Source organism: Orcinus orca, chromosome 13, assembly GCF_937001465.1.
Source record: "Orcinus orca chromosome 13, mOrcOrc1.1, whole genome shotgun sequence".
NCBI classification, from domain to species: domain Eukaryota; kingdom Metazoa; phylum Chordata; class Mammalia; order Artiodactyla; family Delphinidae; genus Orcinus; species Orcinus orca.
In genome coordinates this window covers 32656492-32677938 of record NC_064571.1, presented here as the reverse complement: position 1 = coordinate 32677938, position 21447 = coordinate 32656492, and the positions used below count along the sequence as shown (strand labels likewise).

The following is a 21447-nucleotide window of genomic DNA, read 5'->3' as shown; positions in this document are numbered from 1 at the left end:
TATGTATACCTATAGCTGATTCACTTTGTTATACAGCAGAAACACGACGTTGTAAAACAATTACACTGCAATAAAAATGCTAAAAAAAAAAAAAAAAAGAGTAGCCGAAGGGAATCAGGGAATGAAAGCTGACTGTCCAGGGTCCATAGCAATGGCTGCAAACTCCAGGCATACACCTGTTATTTTTGCTCAGACACCTGTAAATTTTGCTTGGGTCTCCAGAAGGCACTTTAAAACCTGACAGTCCCGGTTCAGACCCTGTTCAGACATCCCACTGCCGCTGGGAGAGAAGGAAAAGAAAGCATGGAACGGTTGCCATAATCAGTTAAGGGCAGCGGAGAGGTGCTGCTTAAGAAACCCGAGGGCCTAGCAAAGTTCCACATTCTAGGTCCTCCTCTGTTGGAAAGCCTGCGCAGGGCGTGACCCTAGCACAAGGTGAACTCCTCCAAAGATGACCCCAAACAGCAATGTCTTTTTTGCCCCTTGCCTAACACAGGGCCCGGTAGACATCTGGAGCTTAAGGAACCTTCGCAGAAAGAACAAACGAGGTGGAATTGCCGGTCTTGCTAACACAAAGGGATGTAAAAAGTAATTCTAAAAGCTAGCCCGGCCCCCAATTCAGGATTGCAGGTGGGCCTAGCTGACCTCACGGCAGAAAGCGCCAATCTGGACACGCACGTCCGCGCTCCCGCCCTCATCCCATTCTGCGCAGGCTCCATCCGTGACGTACACGCACCTCCCCCCGCCCCTTCCGGAGGCTCGCCGTGCGCATGCGCCCTACGGCCCGCGCTTTATTGCGAAAGTCTGGGGGCAAGGTCCTGAGGTCCGCGCGCGCTGCGCGGCGAGACGCGGTGGGCGTGGCGGAGGATGGAGGCGGTAGTGTCCAACGCAACGGTCGGGGTTGCGCGTGAGAAGGTGGCGGTGTAGGCACGCGCGCTACGTGGAGGCCGGCGGTGGTGGTCGGGCCATGGCGGGAGACCGTTTTCGTTGGACTCCCTGAGGTGCGCTCCCTGAAAGTGTCGGCGAGCCGTGACCCATGGGCTCGTTGAGCAGCCGAGTGCTACGCCAGCCGGGGCGAGCCCGAGGCCAGCAGGAGCCGGGTTCTGGGGCTGGGGGCTCGGCCCGGAGGCTGGAGAGTGCTGGCGACGCGGCCGCCCACGGCTTCTGTTACTGTCCGGGCAGCCGTAAGCGCAAGCGGAGCGGAGAGGCCTTCTGCTCCTGTCACCCCGATTCCGAGACAGACGAGGATGAGGAGGAAGGGGACGAGCAGCAGCGACTCCTCAACACCCCTCGAAGGTACGTGGGGGGACGCGCCCGCACCTGTTGGGCGGCTCCCGCGGTCCGGCCTGGGGATGAGTCCGGTGCCCGGGGGGCTTCGGGGGCTGCGGCGCTCCCCAGCCTGTGAAGAGCGGACGTGCCCTTGATGGGGTAGACCTGGGAGCCGGTCCGAGGCAGGGCGGATGGGGAGCACCTGGGGAGACGCTCGGTATTCTGGTTTGTAAACCACAGACGCCGCCAGGGTGGTGCTACAGCCCCAAGACGAGACTGAGAAACGCCAAGCTACAGCTTGCGCCTCATTAAACCTTAGACAGGGCCGGCCGGCTGGCCCTTCGTAATACACCTTGGTCCTCTCTGAGTGGGTGGCAGTAGAATAAGATGTTTTGCATCCGGCTGCCTTCTATGGGCCAAGACACGTAAATTTAGGCTCTGAAGTGGGCTCCCCTGTTGTCGGTCCACAGTGGAAGGGAAATGATTACAAACAGGAGCTCTCCCTGTACAGGTGAAGTTTATCAGTACTGTGTACATTTGTTCCTCACTAGGAACAGAGTCTTTCAACGTCTCTAGTACTCGAAGTCGTTGACCGTGGATATATGTAAGGCAGCTTGCTTAACCTTTTTTAGAAGAGGTGAAAAACGGAATATTTACTTGTGAACTAAAATGTAGTTTATAAGTGGAATAAATTTTCACATAAAAAATCCGGTTGCTCATCTTTTTTTAAAGGCCATCAGTGGGTCACATAGATGTAATTTTTTAAACGAAACTTTGAAAGATTCTAAAATTTTATGCTACACGTGTTACATATTTATTGTCAAATAAGAGTATCATAAACAATCTCTGTTAGTAGTTTGATTTATAAATCCCTTCATACAGTTTTATGTATGAATGTTTATATTTACAAAAATGGACCCCCACTTCCAAACTGTTCAGTTACCTTTTTGGAGAATTAGTATTTTAAGAGCTCAGATTCTGAGTTCTAGTCTGTACTTTGCACTTAATAGCCTTATTTCCTCATATGTAAAATGGAGATACTAATACTTGCCTTATAGGACTTGACAAATATTAGAATGCATGCGATGCACAGTGCCAGGTATGGAAGCACTCAGTAAATATTAGGACTCCTTGATGAATTGGCTCCCCTTATCTTTACAAAATGTAAAGACATTTACATTCCTGATACTATAGCCACTGCCACTTTCTTTTGATAAGTGTTTAAATGTTACATCTTTTCCCACTCTTTCCCTTTAAACCTGTGTCTTTAAGTATCTTGTAGACAGCATTTAGTGGGGTCTTGATTTTTTAAAAATCCAATAGGATAATCTCTGTCTTTTAATTAGTATTTAGACCACTTGCATTCAGTGTCACTATAGAAATATATATGTCCGGGGTCCATTTCAAAGAAATCACACAGTAATTTGAACAGGGAAAGTTTAATATAACCATTATTAGGAAGTAACAAGCGATTAACTACTAAAGGTAAGTTACTAAGGTAAAGAGATCTCTAAAAAATACAGGAATAGAGGACATAGGGAGCTGTCACTACTTCTAGGACTGAGACAGAATACCCAAGGAAGGAACAAATTTGGGCTAGGACCACCTTTCCCAAGCTGAGATTCAGATGTTGGAGGAGTTGTGGCCCACTGGATGGTAATGGAGTTTGCTAAGATGTGGAAGGCTGAGACTGGCAAGCGAGAAACTGCCCGCTGGTGTGCCAGCAAAACTAGCTTGGAGGCTGTCTGGTCCACGAAGCTGAAAATATTAACTGTCTAGACCTTTACAGAAAAAGTTTGCCAACCGCTGAACTACATGAGTGGAGTGGAATGGAAAGCTTCTAAAGCAAATTTTTGTTGGAAAATGCATGTCCGAGTCTAGTATGTGTTGTATCAGTACAAGATGCCTAGTTTATTCAGCTCAGCATGGATGAAAGGTGTTAGAAAATCTTGTATGTTGGCACTAATATGCTTCCTGAGGTTGTCTCATGTGCACTTCCACCTCAACTAACAGCTCCATGAAAAGCCTTGGCCTCCAGGCCCACCTTTACTAGGAAAGCTATCAGGATTGGCCAGGAATATAAAAGATATTGATCAGTCTCTGCCTAGGGCTTTGCTTACTTACTGAACCATCTTGAGCAATGATTGTCAAAACAAAAATAACAATTCTTCCTTTAAATTAAATCTTATGCACAAATCCAAGATGTTTACAAATATAATATATGATGCTGCTCTGGTTGAAGTTAGATGGGATGCCCAGAGTTCACACCTCGACTCTCCCTGGTGGCCCCTAAGACACTTCTCCATTGAGCATAATTTTGAAAACCTTTGGTCTAAGGCTGCAAACCATTTGTCCAATGTGGGGAAAAAGACATTTTAAGGAGTTTAAGAATAGTTCGATACTAAAATAAGATTAAATGTAAATTATTTTTAAAATTACTTGTGTAGGGTGAAATTTTTATTCTTGTTCTTCATTTTGTAATTGCATAGCAGTATTATTGCAACTGTATTACATCATCCATAGTGCTGGTTACTAAATAAGGAAATACGCAAAAATCACCATGCTGACTTTTCTTTATTGAATAGGTAATTCTCTTAGTTCAAAAATCAGAAATTGCAAAAAGCTGTATAGTGAAAGGTCTCTCTTCCACGCTGCCCCCATGTATCCACTATTCCCCCTCTTGGGAATAGAGTACCCCACAGGTAACCACTATTATTAGTTTCTTATGTACCCTTTCATACATGAGCACGTTTGAATATATAATATCCCTCTATCTTTTTATACAGTGGACAAATTGGTTCTATTTAATAGAAATTGAGCAAAAGGAGTATTTTGAGTTACATGCAAAATCAGTAAAACATACAGTTTTACATATATGTAACGTTTGCATTTCTTTTAACAGGAAAAAATTGAAGAGTACATCCAAATATATTTATCAAACATTATTTTTAAATGGTGAAAACAGTGACATTAAGATTTGTGCTCTAGGAGAGGAGTGGAGCTTACACAAAATATATTTATGTCAAGTAAGTATTTTATTTTTCTATATATTTGAGTAACCAAGGTAGTCACTTAAAACAACTCACACTCTTATAAGTCTTGTTCTTTCTCATTGCATTTCACAGTAATCTTTTGCATGAACATTTGTTGTTTAAGTCCTGTCTGATGAAAAGTCTTGTTTTGTAAGAGATATGGTGAACATTGTTAGTGAAAACTTAGTTTGGTCTAGAAAACAGATTTTGAGTTTTCATTGTCATACCAACCTTTTTGTCATTACTCCAATAAGGTACTTATTTCGGTGCCTTCTGTTGACAAAAAGGGAAAAACCATTCAACGTTTAAGTTAGGATTGCTGAATTTGTTTATTTTGTATATGATTATTTCAGTTGGATAAATTCAGCTGAAATGTTGCTTTGTAGTTAAGACTGAATGTAAATGGAAAGTTCTTGGCACTTACTCTTCCCTCTCTCCTAGAAAATGCCAAAACCAAAACCAAAAAAGTATATGGACTAAGTCATTTAGCTGATATACCTGTTTGATTTCTGTGAAAATATTATTATCAGACACCCCATTTTAAAGATTCAAGACTTTCAAAATAAAAGAAAATGTTGTTCTAATGGCTCAAATATTTTAATCATTTATTCCTTCATCAAATCTGTTTTCAAGTCATTGGTCTAGGCAGTGGGAATAGAACAGTGAACAATTCACTTTTTATCCTATGGAGCTTATATTTTCCCTCTCCTCTTCATGATATGACAGTAATTACTGGTAAGACGGTATAGTATAAGATTTTTCAATAGAAGCATTTGAAAGGAATTTTTTCTCTTACACTTTAATCATGTTTTTTATTTAATTTTTTTGAACAAGTTTACTTTGGCTTGCATTATATTACCCCAGAGACTATATCAGAATACTGGTCTTAACTTGAGGACATGGTCCATATCTTTCTTTTTGATCTCTGAAAGCAGTTTTGTGAATTCAAGGGTGAAAATGCCTCTGTTAAGGCTTTCCCTCTCAAGAGAAACTGGATTGATCATAGTGCAAGACACATGCTAAATTATAAGTCCCCTGAGGACAGAAACATCTGTTTTGTTTTCTGCTATATTCACAGTGCCTTAAACTACATACTCAGTAAATTTTAAAAAATTAGTAGTATTTGATCCGTTCCAAAGTAATTCTAGTTATGGGAGGTGCTACCTAGAAGGTAACTAAAGACTTCATCCATTCTGGTGTCTTTCCAATAATTCAGATTCATTCTGGAATTTTTTTTATAAGATAAAACTAAACTTTGGATTTTCCCTAATTCCTTGGGGATCATCCTATTAGTGTTGACTTGGGACTGGTCTGGACCCTTTATAGCCACTGAGATAGAGTAAGGACTCAACAGCTTTTAGTTTTCTCTTCTCTCTTCCTCAGTATATTATTTTGTATCCACGTTATGTGTAGTTATATGTTTATGAGAGAGACTTAAATATATGATACAATTTCTAAGCTTGAATTTAGAATGCTATTGAAAAGGAAAACATATTCATGTAATATACTCAGAAATTGTTCAACTAAGTAAAAAGCTTAGTTGGTTCAAATAGTAACATAGGAAGTCAGTTCAGGTAGTAATACGAGAATTTGGTTTGGTTTTCAATAATTAAAGTATTTTGATAAGCCTAATGAGTGTCCTTATCTTAATTTCTTTTCTCCTATCTGGCAGTTTGTTTTTCTCTTGAAATAATATGATGCGTTAGTTTTGATAGTATAGTTGCTTAGAGTTAGAAATGGGAAAATAATTTGGAAGACAGAAAGTACTGCATAAGTGTGTTTTTTGTTTTTGTTTTTAAGTCTGGCTACTTTTCTAGTATGTTCAGTGGTTCATGGAAGGAGTCCAGCATGAATATTATTGAACTGGAGATTCCAGACCAGAATATTGATATAGAAGGTAACCGCCACCATGATTACTATTATGCAAAAATCATAAAAACATAAACTTTGTATTCTTTTCACAGAAAATAAATATTTTCTTCTAACTTTGTTGGCTAGAGAAAAGCTCCATTTAACACCCTAAGGTGACAACTTTATATTAATTTACTCCAGAGTTTATCAGTTCTGTTCTAGTATCTTTAATCTATTTAGTCATGTCAGCCTTATCAATCTGCTTACTTCATGTTTGTAAATATATCTGCCTGGGATATAGAGGATGTAGAGTGAAGGAAGGAGAAGTATGACCAATAAACAATAAGCCAATAAATATTATTCATTGATTATTCCCTATATATGAAGACCTTTTCTGGGAATAAGTATATGAATCATGTAGTCAGTATTGTTTTAGAGCTGTAAGGACCTTAGATGAGGAAGCTGAGGTCCAGAGGATTTAAGAGACTTACTTTAGGTCTCAGAGCAGTTTAGTGAGCCTACATCAGACTGTAGGTCTCCTAACTCCTGTCCTAGTGCTCTTGCTCCTGTCTTTGATAGTTGAAGTGGAAGTACCCAGCACTCACCTCATAGGCAAACAGAAAGGAACATTTATAAAGCAAACCATGTAGGACATGCATGAGAATGGCAGTAGAGAAAAGGGTGGACAGACTTAAATAGCTGTGGCAGCTGGGTGAGAGTGTGGCATGCATAGGACCAGGAGCTTTTCCACACTCCCCAGTGGTAAAGCACTGAAAGCACCAGGGTTAAGATTATCATTGGGTCTGTGTAGTTGTACTTAATGATTGGTTTACTCAGGGATATCTTTATAAAACTTTTTCCAAAGGTGTCTTAATTCTGACCACTAACTAATGTCAAGATTAGATGTAGAAAAATCCAGCATGATTTGGTAGAACAGATGGAAATGTATAACATTGTTATTAAATTAGCACCATCAATCCATAACCATTACTAATAGTTAAATTAATGATACTAATCTTATCCTTTTCTGTACCTACTAGATTTAGACATATGTCTTAGTGTATGAAGACTGTCATTGTTATTTTTGTAATACTCTTACAGCTATAACTGTTATTTCATTCTACCTGTGTACTTTTGCTTTAAGCACTGCAGGTGGCATTTGGGTCATTGTATCGAGATGATGTCTTAATAAAGCCCAGTCGAGTTATTGCCATTTTGGCAGCAGCTAGTATGCTGCAGTTGGTAAGTATGCATAGTACTGAAAAAAAGGATCACACTTGTATTTTTGTTTCAAGGTATCTGTTCCAAAAACCATAATAAAACTTAGCTTTTTTATAACTTTTAAATGAAATGTATAAATATTCCATTCATGATAAGTCATTTAAAATGTTTAATGAAAAGCAGTTTATTACAAATGAGACGGTCTCGATGCCTATGTAAAATGAATGCAAGCTATTTCTGTGTGGATATCTTAGAATGACTATAATGTGGAAGGAAGGTACTTGTCTTAAATCCATTTACAGATTTCTGTTCGTTAATAACTTATCTTGACTGTTTTAAGCAGGTGGCTTATTACTAATTCATATAGTTCATGGGTTTGGGAAACATTGAGTGCTTACTATGTAAATGTTTTCTTAATTATGAAATAATTGTGTGTAAACCACCTAAATGTATATAATCTATTGGTAGAATGACAGATTTGTTCATTCATCAGAAGTGTATTGAGCAGTGTGTCAAGCTAGGCATAGAGATACAAAGGTAAATAAAGATATAATCCCCACCTTTAAGAAGCTCACAATATAATGAGTGTGTAGAGTGGGGGAGGGAGGGTTGATATACAGACTCAAAGGTAAAGTAAGAGCTGTCCAATATTATAGATGTGATGGTAAACTTTCTGTAGGATTTAGTGGATGCACAAAGTGGTTGGTTTAACCTGTTGGTGTCAAAGAAAGAAGTTGTGTTTGAGGTTGAGCCTTAAAAACTGAAAATGTATTTATCTTGTGAAGTAAGAAGAGAGGGGAAGAAAGAACATTTCAGACAGAAAGCTAAGACCTAGAAATATGAAACAATGGAGGATTAGAGAATCTGAGTGGAACATAGATCTAGCACAGAATATAAGGGTTCGAGAGAGGGAGGCAGAGACCAGATCACGAAAGCCCCTCAATCAATACCTTTTAAGAAGTTGAGACTTTACATATAAGTACTTTTGGAAAATTTTAATCAGGGGAAAGACAAAGTTATATTTCAGAATGCTTTGGGAACAGTGTGAAGGATGAACTGAAGGAAGGATGAGTATAAAACCTATTACATTCCCACCAACAGCTGATTCACTTTGATGTACACTTGAAACTAACACAACATTGTAAATCAACTATACTCCAATAAAAATTATAAAATAAATAAATTAGAAAAATAATGATGAGAAAAAAACTCAAGGTATATTAACATTAAAAATTTGTTGCCACATCTAGGAGAATTATACTAGATATATTAAAATTACTGTACATTCCATTAAATATGAAGAAAATGAAAAAAAACCTATTGCAGTAATCCACGGGAGGGTCTAAATGAGGGTAGTAGCAAAAAGCATGGAGAGGAAAACTGGTTACCGGAGAGGTTAAGCAGGGATAATCCACTGGACTTGGTGACAGATGAGATATTAAAAGGAAAGGGAGGGAGTCTAGAATGGCTTCCAGGTAAGTGTAAAATCACAGTGGAGTCAACATTTTATTTTGATCATTTTAAAAAGTTGTTTCTTTTTATGTGACTTTTATATACTGATTTATTTTAAGTATTAGTTAATAGCTTGCTAAATATCCTTGGCTGAGGTGATTTGATTTTTTTATAAATGTTTTGATCCTTTCAATACTTATTTCCAATAATTATACTTTATTTTTTAACTTTTAATCCTTTTTTGGTTTCGTTCTTAACTCACTTTCTGCATTATCTGTATGATTTAACTACTTAACAATAATACACTTGCATGATGAATATATCTCAGAAATTTGAGTAAAAAATGACGGGGTCCTTTCCATATATTAAATAAAGTTAGCTATTTGAAATCTTCCATATAAACATTTTAGATTAAAAATTCATTGTAAGTTTTAAACAATAATATATTTGTTTTAGGTGTATTTCTTAGGTATTGATAGGTGTTTTAAACTAATAAAAACTTTCTGATGATTCATATTGTTTACTTACCTAGCCCATCACCTGGTCATCTGACTATATAAAGAGGTCTTAGTTTTAAAAGAACAGGCAAAACAGACAGAATGCTGCTTAAATTTGCAAAGGTCCCAGAGAGGGGAAGGACAGAAAAGAGAGAATAGCAATATTCACCTCTGTCTTCCTGCTTTTACTTCCTCCCTTCCATTTTCACTTCCAAGTATTTAGTTTAATACTTGTTGGATTTTTTTAGGTATTTTTACTGGACTTATAAAAAGACTTAGGTTTGCTGCACTTATGAGTTTTCTTTCTTTCTTCCTTCCTTTTTTTTTTTTTTTTTACTTTTTAATATGTAAAAGCACATATTCAGAGCTTATTTTTCCCATGTGAAATGGGCCTTTCCAGTGCTTATTTATATTTACAGGATGGTTTAATACAGCAGTGTGGTGAGACAATGAAGGAAACAGTTAATGTGAAAACCGTATGTGGCTATTACACATCAGCAGGGACCTATGGACTGGATTCTGTAAAGAAAAAGTGAGTTACCTTTCTTGTTTTTCCTTTTATCCTGCTTTAGGGAATTTGGCTGCTTTGGTTTCTTAAGAGAATGTATAGCTATAAAAAGAAAGAAAAAAAAGGGAGGATAGAATTTGTTATAAAAGGTCTGTTTTTACATTTGGACTATTTAGTAAATTCCTCAAAAGTGTGGTCTTTGTGATTGTGGGTGGGTTATACATGCTTATAAAAACTATGGCCACTCTTTACAGCACATCTCTATTAAATTTTTTTAAGCAGTAGGCATAATAGTCATTACAGTCGTCCCTCACTATCCGCAGGGGATTGGTTCCAGGACCTGGGTGGATACCAAAATCTGCGGATGCTCAAGTCCCTTATTTAATGGTGTAGTATTTGCAAATAACCATCCTCCTGTATACTTTAAATCATCTCTGGATTACTTATAAATACCTAATACAATGTGAATGCTATGTAAATAGTTACAAATACAACGTAAATGCTTTGTAGATAGTTGCTGGCTTGCGGCATATTTAAGTTTTGCTTTTTGGAACATTCTGGAATTATTTTTTTTTTCTCCAATATTTCCAATTCTCGGTTGGTTGAATCCATGGATACAGAACCCGCGGATACCGAGGGCTGACTGTATATCAGTGCAACTACTGGCAATGTTTTTAATTCTTGAGAATTGCAGTACCCATTTTCAAATTATAAAGAAGGTAATAGAAGTATGTAAACCCCTTCATAAACCATTTAACACAAACTTGAAAATGAGGTTTTCTTAATTAGAAATGCTCTTTTTAATATAAAGGGAATATTCCCTTACTAACTGCTGACAAAAACAATACTAACTTTCCAATTGTTAAATTTAAAAATTTGCGCATGTCCTAGAAAGATTAATATTCTTTTTTAATTTTAACTGTAAGTACTACTTAATAAATCATAGATACATGATGTATAATGTAATAATTCCATGTTTAATTTCAGGTGCCTTGAATGGCTTCTAAACAATCTGATGACTCACCAGAATGTTGAACTTTTTAAAGAACTCAGGTACTTGAATTTTAAATAACTTTATTATCATTTGTTAATATGCAAGACATTTTTGTATAAAGTAAAAATATATTGCTTATGAAAAAGTGAACAATTTAATGAAAGGTATCTTGACTACATCATGAATTGAAAAAATGCTACACAAATTTCTTTTCTTTGTTGTAAATGATACAATGTGTATTATGAATACTCCTTTAACCAATTTTAATGTAAAAATTCATTGCTGCTATAAAACTATAGAAAAAGGGTTACCTCACTTTTGCTGGGCTCTTAGAGAATCTAAAAGTTTATTTTAAAAACCATCTTTTCCCATTGAGAAATTACATTTGAGGAAATTGCTTTAAACTTTTTGCTAAGCTTAGTGAAATTAAATTCACAATTAAGTTGGTCTTTTGAATTAAGTTTGCTTATTATTCCTTCTTTCAACAAATAATTTCTGAATGTCTACTGTGTGTAAAGGTACTATGTTAAGGGCTGCGAAGGAGGCAGAGGTGATTATGTCATGGTCTCTGCCCTCTAGGAGCTTATTTGTAATAATGGAGATGACTTATCTGCCCTGGGTCTGAGAAATTCAGAGTGGGAATGAACTTTTAAAGGCCAGTAGACTATGCAGTCACTTTCAGGCTTGCAGTTCCTTGACAGTGGTGCTTCTGAGACAAGGGTACAAATGTCCCTAGGAATGTGTGGCATTCTGATGGAAATATGCAAAACCAAAGCCTTAACATTGCATAGCTTACTGGGATGTCAATTTTAATGATTTTTGGGGGGAGGTGTGGGGAGGAGTAGGAGAGAAGTAAACACTTTTATGTTTAAGTACATTGTGGAATAGAGAGAATTAAGTTTCTTTGGATTTACAAGATGAAATACAAAAATTAATAGAAATGTTATTCTTATGGCTAGCCTACTCCTGGATTCCTGGGTCCTTTCCTTTCCTCTGCCCTTAAGAGGTACTTTGGTAGAAAAGTTTGAGAAGCATTATTCTACCAAAAAATCATCACCTAATGATATCAAGGCATAAACAAAGCTCTGCAGTATGTTTGGTTTAAAAATCATTAGGGGACTTCCCTGGTGCTGCAGTGGTTGGGAGACCGCCTGCCAATGCAGGGGACGTGAGTTCGAGCCCTGGTCCGGGAAGATCCCACATGCCGCAGAGTGGCTAGGCCTGTGTACCACAACTACTGAGCCTGCGCTCTGGAGCCCACGAGCCACAACTACTGGGCCCATGTGCCACAACTACTGAAGCCTGCGTGCCTGGAGCCCATGCTCTGCAACAAGAGAAGCCACCACAATGAGAAGCCCGTGCGCTGCAACTAGAGAAAGCCCACGCACAGCAACAAAGACCCAAAGCAGCCAAAAATAAATAAATAAATTTATTTTTTAAAAAGTCATTAGAAACACTTTTTCTCTTTTATAATTTCTCGTTGAGTTTTTTCAAAAGGAAGATAAATCATAGTGGTCATCTTAAAGCCGCAGATGCTCTTCTGGCTTTTTGTGGCTTCAAGGAAGGAAAGAAAAAGGAAAAAAGAAAAGAAAACAGCTAGTGATATTATTTCCATTCTAAATTTAAACTAACACATATTTCTTGATTTTAATCTCCTTAACAGTAATAAAAACATGTTTTATGACTAAGCAATTCTCTTAAGCCTAGAGGTGAAAGATAGACTTTGAAGATATATCTCTTTCAGTGAATTTTGACAAGTGTCTTTTTTTTTTTTTTTTAAATTGAATGAGGGGGAAAGAAAAAAGAGGAAGGCTGCCACTTTATCAGAGCATACTAAAACTTATCTTACTGGGACCTTGCTTTAACTTGATTAATTAGCACAGCAAAGCTCTTTGTTTCCTTGTCAGTGCAAGAAAAGACCTTTCACAGCATACTGACTGAATTAAAAGTATCCTTATGTTCGTATAGATTCTTTGTCTTGGGCAAAAAGACTGATGTAATTTTTAATTCCACAGTCTCTTTTGATAAAAAGACTTAAAGTTTTCAGTTCCACCAGGGTCTTTTAGCTTGTGCATGAAGAGAGGCTCACTACTTCTATTTTATCTTTTCTAGTATAAATGTCATGAAACAACTCATTGGTTCATCTAACTTATTTGTGATGCAAGTGGAGATGGATGTATACACAGCCCTTAAAAAGGTATTGCCATAATATGATGTGTGTAAAGATATCCCCACTGCATTGCTTATAATATTGAAAAGCTGGAAACAGCTAGTGTCCAGTGGTAAGGGAATGGTTATAAATGTGAGAAAAGTAAAAGGAAATATGCCAAAATGTTAAGAAGTCTTTGTGTTTAGGGAGTTGATATCATGATTGATTTCAGTGGTATTCTTTATAGTTTCCTCTCCTAAGAATACATTTCTTTTTTTTCCCAGATTTTTTTTCAACAGTTAACATGTTGTTATTTACATAATCAGAAATGTTAAATGTTTTATATGTTTTTCAGAAATGTTTGCAAAATTGAGCTTTAGTTGAATTAATAACTTTATGATGAAGTTTTCACATGTTTTTCTAGAGAATGTTGAAATTCTTTTAAAGGTCTTTTGTACTTCAGGCATATATTTCAGTTCATCCTTTTGAAAGGTTTCAACATTTTAATATAATTTTGTTTTCACAACTCTCTGAAGAGACAAATTGGCTATTACTCTTGATCTGTAGATGGTAAAACTTAGAACTCTTACAATTATTAAGTGGCAGGCTTGAGGCAGAGCCCAGGCCTGTGAATTCCAGTCCATTGCTTTTCCCACTGCATAATTTTGCCTTTAGCCTTTGTCCCTAGCTAACATGGGACAAAAATGTAGTTGAGTGGCTTCCCTGGTGGCGCATGTGGAAGATCCCACATGCCGCAGAGTGGCTGGGCCTGTGAGCCATGGCCGCTGAGCCTGTGCGTCCAGAGCCTGTGTTCCTCAGCGGGAGAGGCCACAGCAGTGAGAGGCCCGCGTACCGCAAAAAAAAAAAATGTAGTTGAGTCTACACTCACAGTGTAGTTGAGTCTATACTAACGCGGTCGTGAAATCTGGGAATAGTCACCTTCTAGGTTATATCATTGGGATTGTTTGTCTTATGATAGAGATGAGACTCTATTACTATTTTTCCTCAGGGAAGTTTAGTAACTGTGTTAACCAGTCATTAAAGGAGGGTAGAGAGTCCATTTCTATCTCTGAGCCACTGGTAGTATTCATTCTTTCCCGTAATTATTGATGAATGCTTACTATGTGCCAGGCACTGCTCTAAGTATGTTACACATATTAATTCTTTTAATGTCCTGTGACATTGACATATTATCATGCTCATCTTACAAATGAAGAAATTAAGGCCCAGATTACAGAATGATGTAATTTCCCTAGCTATTAAATGACAGGGCTAGGATTTAAAAAACAGTAATGCTCTTCATTACTCTGCATACTGTCTCAACAGCAATTAAGACAATAAGAAACTCCTTTTTCCCATATTTAATTTCTTTCTTTTATAATCTCACATAGTATGTAGTGAAACTGAATTAATTGGTGAGTAGAATAAATTAGTATATTTTATATATATATAGTATATTATATATAATATACATAATAGTGTGTGTATATTATATATATATACACACACACACGTAGAACATTTACCTTTTTAATACTATAATTACAGTGTGTTTGAGACCATAAGTACTTTTCAGGGATTAGCTTATTCCTTATCATATACTCATCTAGTTTTTATATTTGGACCATGATTAATGCCATGATGAATTTAAGAATTCTGAGCATATCCTGTGATAGTTCTACTTCTTTCAATTGCTTGTAAAATGGAAATTAAATTTTTTAGATATTATGTTTTAAGGAAGCAGTTTGAAAATGTAAAATCATAAACTAAATGAAGTCTTGTAATTTTTTTAATTTATTTTTTTAACCTAGTGGATGTTCCTTCAACTTGTGCCTTCTTGGAATGGATCTTTAAAACAGCTTTTGACTGAAACAGATGTCTGGTTTTCTAACAGGAGAAAAGGTATGCCTGAAATTTTTATTGAGAACTTGTCTTTTTTGTTTTAAATTGAAATTTAATTAAAATCAGGCCCTGATAAACCTAGGGGATTTTAGAGCTGGAGAGGACCTTAGCAATGGTCTAATTCAACTCCGCATTTACACTGAGAAAATTGAGACTGGATAAAACAGACATAGAAAAAACAAAATTTTAATGGCCCTCAGATGCAAAGAAGTGGATAAAAATCGTAATCCTTAGCTCACGATTTTCATAGTTTACTGTCATTTTTGGTCCATGCATGGCCACCTTTTTCATTTTTTTAAATAATGTATTGAACCTCAGTGAACTAATCTTCAAGTACTAGAACATTAGTAACTTCAGTCTGCTCATGTGCTTCTTTCCTATTGTGTCCCTCTGACTTTGCTTTTAAAAAATGTTTAATGTTATGGCATTTTGCACGTCTTAACATGAATGCGTTACATAGTGATGTGCTGGTAAGCTGCCTCTCTGAAAAAATAATCACTTATTTGTAGCATTTTTAAAAATTTTCATGATACAAATTCTCCCAGCATGGCTAATTTCAGGCTACTAACGTGACACCACTGAATGTGGAGTTGGGAAGAAATGCATACCATCGGCTCCTGTGAGCCAGCACAAGCCAGATCCAGCACACCACTGGACAATATATCATCCTGTTTTTTTGTTATTGAACTATTTCATATTGTGGTATTGATTTTCATTTCCTTGAAAACTAAGGAGACTGAACACCTGTTTGTGTGTTTATTGGCCATATGTTTCTTCTTCTGTGAAATGTCCAGGTTTTTTTCCTATTTTAACATTGTATTTGTCTTTTCTTACTGATTTGTCGGCATTCTTTATATATTCTTGATTCTTTGTCATAAGTGTGTGTTGCATTTATCTTTCAGTTTGTAGTGTTTTTTTTACTTTTCTGAAGGTGTCTTTTGATGAATAGAGGTTCTTATATTAAAATTTAGTGCTCTTTTTGTCTTGTTTAAATAAATTTTGGGAATTATTTTATGTAGTGAGATTTACTAGCTAATTATTTTTCCTTCAAGCTCATGAACCAAAAATGTGTAAATGACCATATCAATAAAATCTAACTTGATTTGCTTGAAGAACAAAATGCTAAACTTCTATCTTAAATTACACTTTAGAGCTACATTATGGCATTTAAAGAGGGATTTGAGAAATTATAAAGGAAAAAAGTAGAGGAGAAAATTTAACTTAAAAAACAGAGATAAAAGCTGAAAAAGATAAGGACCGTGGAGAAGCTAAAAAGGCAAAGGGGGTCTTCCCTGGTGGTCTAGTGGGTAAGACTCCATGCTCCCAGTGCAGGGGGGGCCGGGTTAGATCCCTGGTCGGGGAACTAGATCCCGCATGCGTGCCACAGTGAAGATCCCACATGCCGCAACTAAGACCCAGCAAAGCCAAAATAAATAAATAAATATTTGCGGGGGTGGGGGAGCAAAGGGACTCAATGGAAACAATAGATGTTAGGTAAATGTTGGCATAAATTTATGCTCATTTGAGCTCCAGTTGGATTAACTGCAGCAGTCCATCAAGAGAGAAATTATTCTGTAGCCTAAGTGCAGAAACTAGAATAAGAAGCTGTGGTCCCCTTCTGGTTTTCCCACTCCAGGCTCTCCATCCCAGCCTCAGTAGTGTAAAAGTATACATTTTAAGATAACTTTTCAGGGAAACATTTATTGCATAAGGCAAAATGTATGTCTGATGCCCTTGTTTTTCAGTGAGGACTTTATAAGTTGTTTATCAGTGAGGACTTTATAGGTTTATTTCATACAGTTTTTAAATTATAAAAGTGATGAATACTCAGGAAATAAGACCAAAAAAATCACTTATGGTCCCCTCACCCACTATATTTTAGTATATTTCTCTTAGGTTTTCTTAATTATTTGACTTTGCAGATATATATGGGTCAGGACTATCAGAACAATAGAAATTTTTCTGCACAATTGTATGTAGGGATTGCTTCTTTTATTTACTATCCTTAATAGCAGCAAGGCTGAGTACACTGCCATGGGTATACCTTGTAATAGGGAACAGGCTAGGGATTATGTACAAGTCTCTGCTTGATAGCAGTAACTCCAGATCTTTCCTTCCCACTCATGAAAGCATATTAGAATGCAACTGAGAGTATTTTTAGAAATAACCTTAAATTATCCCTATAAGAAAAAATTGATAAACTTGAATTATTTTAACAATAAATACTACCCTTGTGTTGCAAATCCATGGCTACAATGTCTTTGTATCTTATTTTGTATTTTAATAGAGAATTAATATATTAACTAGTGTTCATCACATGTAACTAAAGCATAAATTAGAAAGATCCCAAGAAATGTTCCATGTCCTGTGTATCTTGTGAAGACCCTTGAGTGAGGCATCTGGGCTCTAGAGTTCCACTGAAGTGGTGGGATTCTGGAAAGATACCTGAACCCTAACCACCATTCTCAAGCCGCCTTTTCCCACCTTGCTGCACTGTAAGCTCCAAATTCCAGAAAGGTGTCAATTGAATTCCCAGCCCAAGGGTCTAATTAGGACCAAAGTTAATTTCCTGGGGCTTTTTTCTAAATCTCCCCAAGTTTTTTATCCACACACCCAAAGTTTATAAAATCCTTGAAAACTTTGAAACTAGCTTATTTGTATTCTAGTAGACGTGTGTGTGTGTGTGTGTGTGTGTGTGTGTGTGTGTGTGTGTGTGTGTGTGTGTGTGTGTGTGTGTGTGTGTGTGTGTGTGTGTGTGTGTGTCCCTGCCCATAAAAACATGTAGGAATAAATAAATTGATTTGAAAAGAATGGCTATTTAATTTAATCTGTTTTTTTGTTTTCTTTTACAGATTTTGAAGGTATGACCTTCCTTGAAACTGAGCAAGGAAAACCATTTATGTCAGTATTCAGACATTTAAGGTTACAGTATATTATCAGTGATTTGGTCTCCGCGAGAATTATTGAACAAGACTCTCTAGTACCTTCAGGTAAGAACATGATGAAATTACGATTTTAAGTAATATCTTTCTGATTATAATAGTAATATCATAGAAAAAAATAATGAGGAAAATAGAAATTATCCTTAATTCCAATAAGGTATACATTTTTATACCAAAGCAGAATCATACCATATAGATAATTTTCTGTGTTCACATTATATATTGTATTTTCCCATATCATTAAATACTCTTCAGAACATTTAAATGGCTATATAGTATTCTATAATGTGTGTGTTCTTTAATTTGCTTAACCAGCACACTATTTTGGACTAGACTTTCAAAAGACTTTTGAAAAAAAATAAATTAATTAAATAAAATAAAAAAGACTTTTTTTTTTTAAAAAAAGACTTTTGAAGTACTATTTAGAGGTCAACTGCTTTTTCTATTAATACTCCTTAAATTTGTTATTTTCTGTTTTTTTCTTATCCTAATTAAGACTTTATGTCAAAGTAAATGTAATATCTTTGCCAATTAAAATTTTGAAACAATTACTGGTTTAGTTTTTTAATTTAAGTATCTAGTGCTTGTGTAGGATTAAGTTTAGTACTATATTTGCATTTAAGAAACAGAAAATAGAATTTGTTTGAAGATTGACTTGTAAATTTGTATAGATTTGTCTGAAAGTTGTAGGTTTTTTGACACCTCGGTTTTTAATATAGCTGTGTGTTTATAGATTTAAATTGTTAACTGAAATCTGTAATTTATTTACAAAAGTATTGAATGGAAAACAAACCCAGAGTTAACATTTCTGGTAGTTTTAAAATAATGCATTTTTTATAAAATCACTCTAGGCAGGTTTATAGACAGTGGTTTTTTTGGTTAATTTTGTATAAATCATTTGTATTACGTTTGTGTAGGTCGTGGGTCTGGGAGTTTTTTGTTGTTTGTTTGTTTTTTAAGCCACACTTTCTCTTGAAGGTTATGTTCCCTTATAGTATAGCAGTTCTGTAATAGTTTTAGTTTGTGTATACACCAGACCCTAGCAATGGGGTAATATTAGATGCCAAGGCCTATTACATACTCCCACTCTAATCATACTTGCTTTTAAGGCTCTCTAGAAATGAATTTTGAAAGAGGTTAAAAGATAAAGTCTGTTGTAAAGTAGTTTAATTTAGGCGTTTCTGTGACGCAAGTGGATAAGCTTTGTATTTTTGGAATGCAAATGGGTACAAGTATTTCTAGTCTGAAATATTTTATTTATTATAAAATTAAAAAGAATTTGTATCCTAAATTTCTGACCAGATTTCAGCCATTTTTTTTCCTGACCTAAAATTACAATAAAGGGCATTATTTTTTCCTTTTAGAATATAAATGGACAAATAGTCTTTCCTATATATCCAAATAAAAGTTATCATTTCAAAAGCAGAGTATAAATTAAAATTATATCCCATGCTGTTTGTGAGAGGGCAGAAAGTGGCCACATAGCTCACATTTTTAAGGTACATTGGTAAATGCTGTCAATAGCAATGTATCCTAGATTTGAAATAAATGAAAATAATTTCAATTACTTAGCTAAAATTGACTGCTCATTTTTCAGAAATAGTGCCAAACACGTGTTAACATTATTCAAAGTTATGCATTCAGTAATCTGGGGAATTTTAATGCATACATTTTGATCATCTTTAGGTCAGAATTAAATTCAAATAGAAATTAAAATAGAAAATATTAAATTTAAATTAAAATTTTAATAGAAATATGTTTAATTCCAAATTAAATCAGGATTTTGTATAGAAGCATTGTATTTTAGGATTTAACTGTGTCAAGCACAGTTGAATTCCATTATATCATGGAATTAGATTTACCTTAGGTCAGATCATTATGTGTGTTTCATTCCATGCTTTCATTGTCATACTTCCCTTCCCTTTGATACCTCTGACCTCTCTTGTTGCCATTCCTCCCTGACCTTTCTCTTATGTCTTCTCATGTCTTCCATCTCTTCTCTCCATTTATTTAGCTCTCCCAGAAGAGACTATTTTCCCTCTGTAGAGGATATTCTGTCTCTTAAGACACCCTGCTAATAAAGGGTTAGGAGGCCAGATAGTAATGGGCCAGCCCCCTCAGTGCCCTTTCCAAATCATTGTTGCATATGATCCAGCTCACCCTCTATTCTTTCTCTTCTGATCCCTGGGCATTCTTCCACATTCATCTAAGACTTGGGCACTTAATTTCTGTCTGCCTCTCTACACCTGTTCAGTAACATAATGTGTCCATATTAGCATTCCATTTAGTACCCTAGCCTCCTAGTAATTTGACCTCAACTCCTGTAACATTTATCTTTGCTGATCGTTAAGCACTTGCCACCTATGAACCTTGTTGTAACCCAGAATTTCTCAGCATGAGAAATCCAGTAGTTTGCAAGCTGTAACCTTCTAGCATGTTCATAGCCTCATTCCTTTTACACTGTTGTTTGCTTTCCAATCCGTTTTTTAAAATAAATAAATTTATTTATTTATTTATTTTTGGCTGAGTTGGGTCTTTGTTGCTGTGTGCGGGCTTTCTCTAGTTTCTGTAAGCGGGGGATACTCTTCGTTGCAGTGCTTGGGCTTCTCATTGCTGTGGCTTCTCTTGTAGAGCACAGGCTCTAGGCGCGTGGTCTTCAGTAGTTGTGTTGTGCAGGCTCTAGAGTGCAGGCTCAGTAGTTGTGGCGCACAGGCTTAGTTGCTCCGCTGCATGTGGCATCTTCCCAGACCAGGGCTCAAAGCCGTGTCCCCTGCGCTGGCAGGCGGATTCTTAACCACTGCGCTACCAGGGAAGCCCTCCAATCCGTTTTAAGCCCCCCATTTTCTGCCAGTCTTTCAAACCTCCTGCCTTTTCTTCCTTTCAGGCCTGGATTTCATGTTAGATCATCTGGACCACTCTCTTTCACAGTTGCTTTCAGCTCTTTGTCCTTCTACTTTACAAAATTCTAAAACTAAATTAAACCTTCTTTGTTTCTATACCCTCTACTCTGTGCTGAGTACTGCTCCAGAGCATTCTGTAACTTTTGTATTGGTGCCACTGCAAACTCATATTTCAGTGCTAAGCCTGGACCTTGGGACTCCTTATATACTACTTTTACTTGGTCATTCCTCATTTTCATTTGCTTCAGCAATTATATATCAAACCTCTGCCACTCTGTTCAAGCTTCCTCTCCAATAACCTTGCTGTCAGTATGGAGTATGGGAACTCTCCTATTTTTTTATATAAATTCTCCTTTAAATTTTTATATAAATTTTATATAAATTTTTGCAAGGTTATCAGGCAAAAATTTGTTTAGATTCCTGGGCTTCTTCACCTGTCCTTCCTGTCTTGTCCCAGAGGTTGAGGTGCTCCCTCCCTGTTCAAGCCAACCTTCTACTGTGTTAATAATCCTATCACTTCCTGTTTATTATGGAATTTTGCACTGTCATTTAATAATCTGTATCTTCAACCCCCTCCTGTTCTCCCTCAGCTTACAAGTGTGGTCAAATCTCTTATTGAAAAACAAAACAAATCCCTCCCTCCCCCCCCGCCGCCCCCAGTCTTGACCCTGAGTCCGCTTCATGGTAACTGCTCTTGTCCTTATAATCACTTTCTTCAGAGTTGCTGTCT

The 21447-nt window shown here is 36.5% G+C and overlaps 1 protein-coding gene across 3 annotated transcripts in view; it reads left to right on the top strand.

Annotated features, from left to right (window-relative positions):
* Positions 1 to 784: 784 nt before the first annotated feature.
* The window catches only part of GMCL1 (germ cell-less 1, spermatogenesis associated), a 45689-nt gene continuing 25026 nt past the window's right edge, over positions 785 to 21447 (top strand). For 2 of the 3 annotated variants that reach the window (XM_033400431.2, XM_033400430.2), the window contains exons 1-9: positions 785 to 1296; positions 4172 to 4295; positions 6102 to 6198; positions 7297 to 7394; positions 9742 to 9854; positions 10818 to 10883; positions 12937 to 13021; positions 14785 to 14875; positions 17728 to 17865. In XM_033400431.2, coding sequence (XP_033256322.1) covers positions 1037 to 1296; positions 4172 to 4295; positions 6102 to 6198; positions 7297 to 7394; positions 9742 to 9854; positions 10818 to 10883; positions 12937 to 13021; positions 14785 to 14875; positions 17728 to 17865 — 1072 coding nt within the window. In that variant the 5' untranslated portion in view covers positions 785 to 1036. The remainder of the gene's footprint in view (positions 1297 to 4171; positions 4296 to 6101; positions 6199 to 7296; positions 7395 to 9741; positions 9855 to 10817; positions 10884 to 12936; positions 13022 to 14784; positions 14876 to 17727; positions 17866 to 21447) is intronic. The other variant, XM_004277028.3, reaches the window with a different exon arrangement.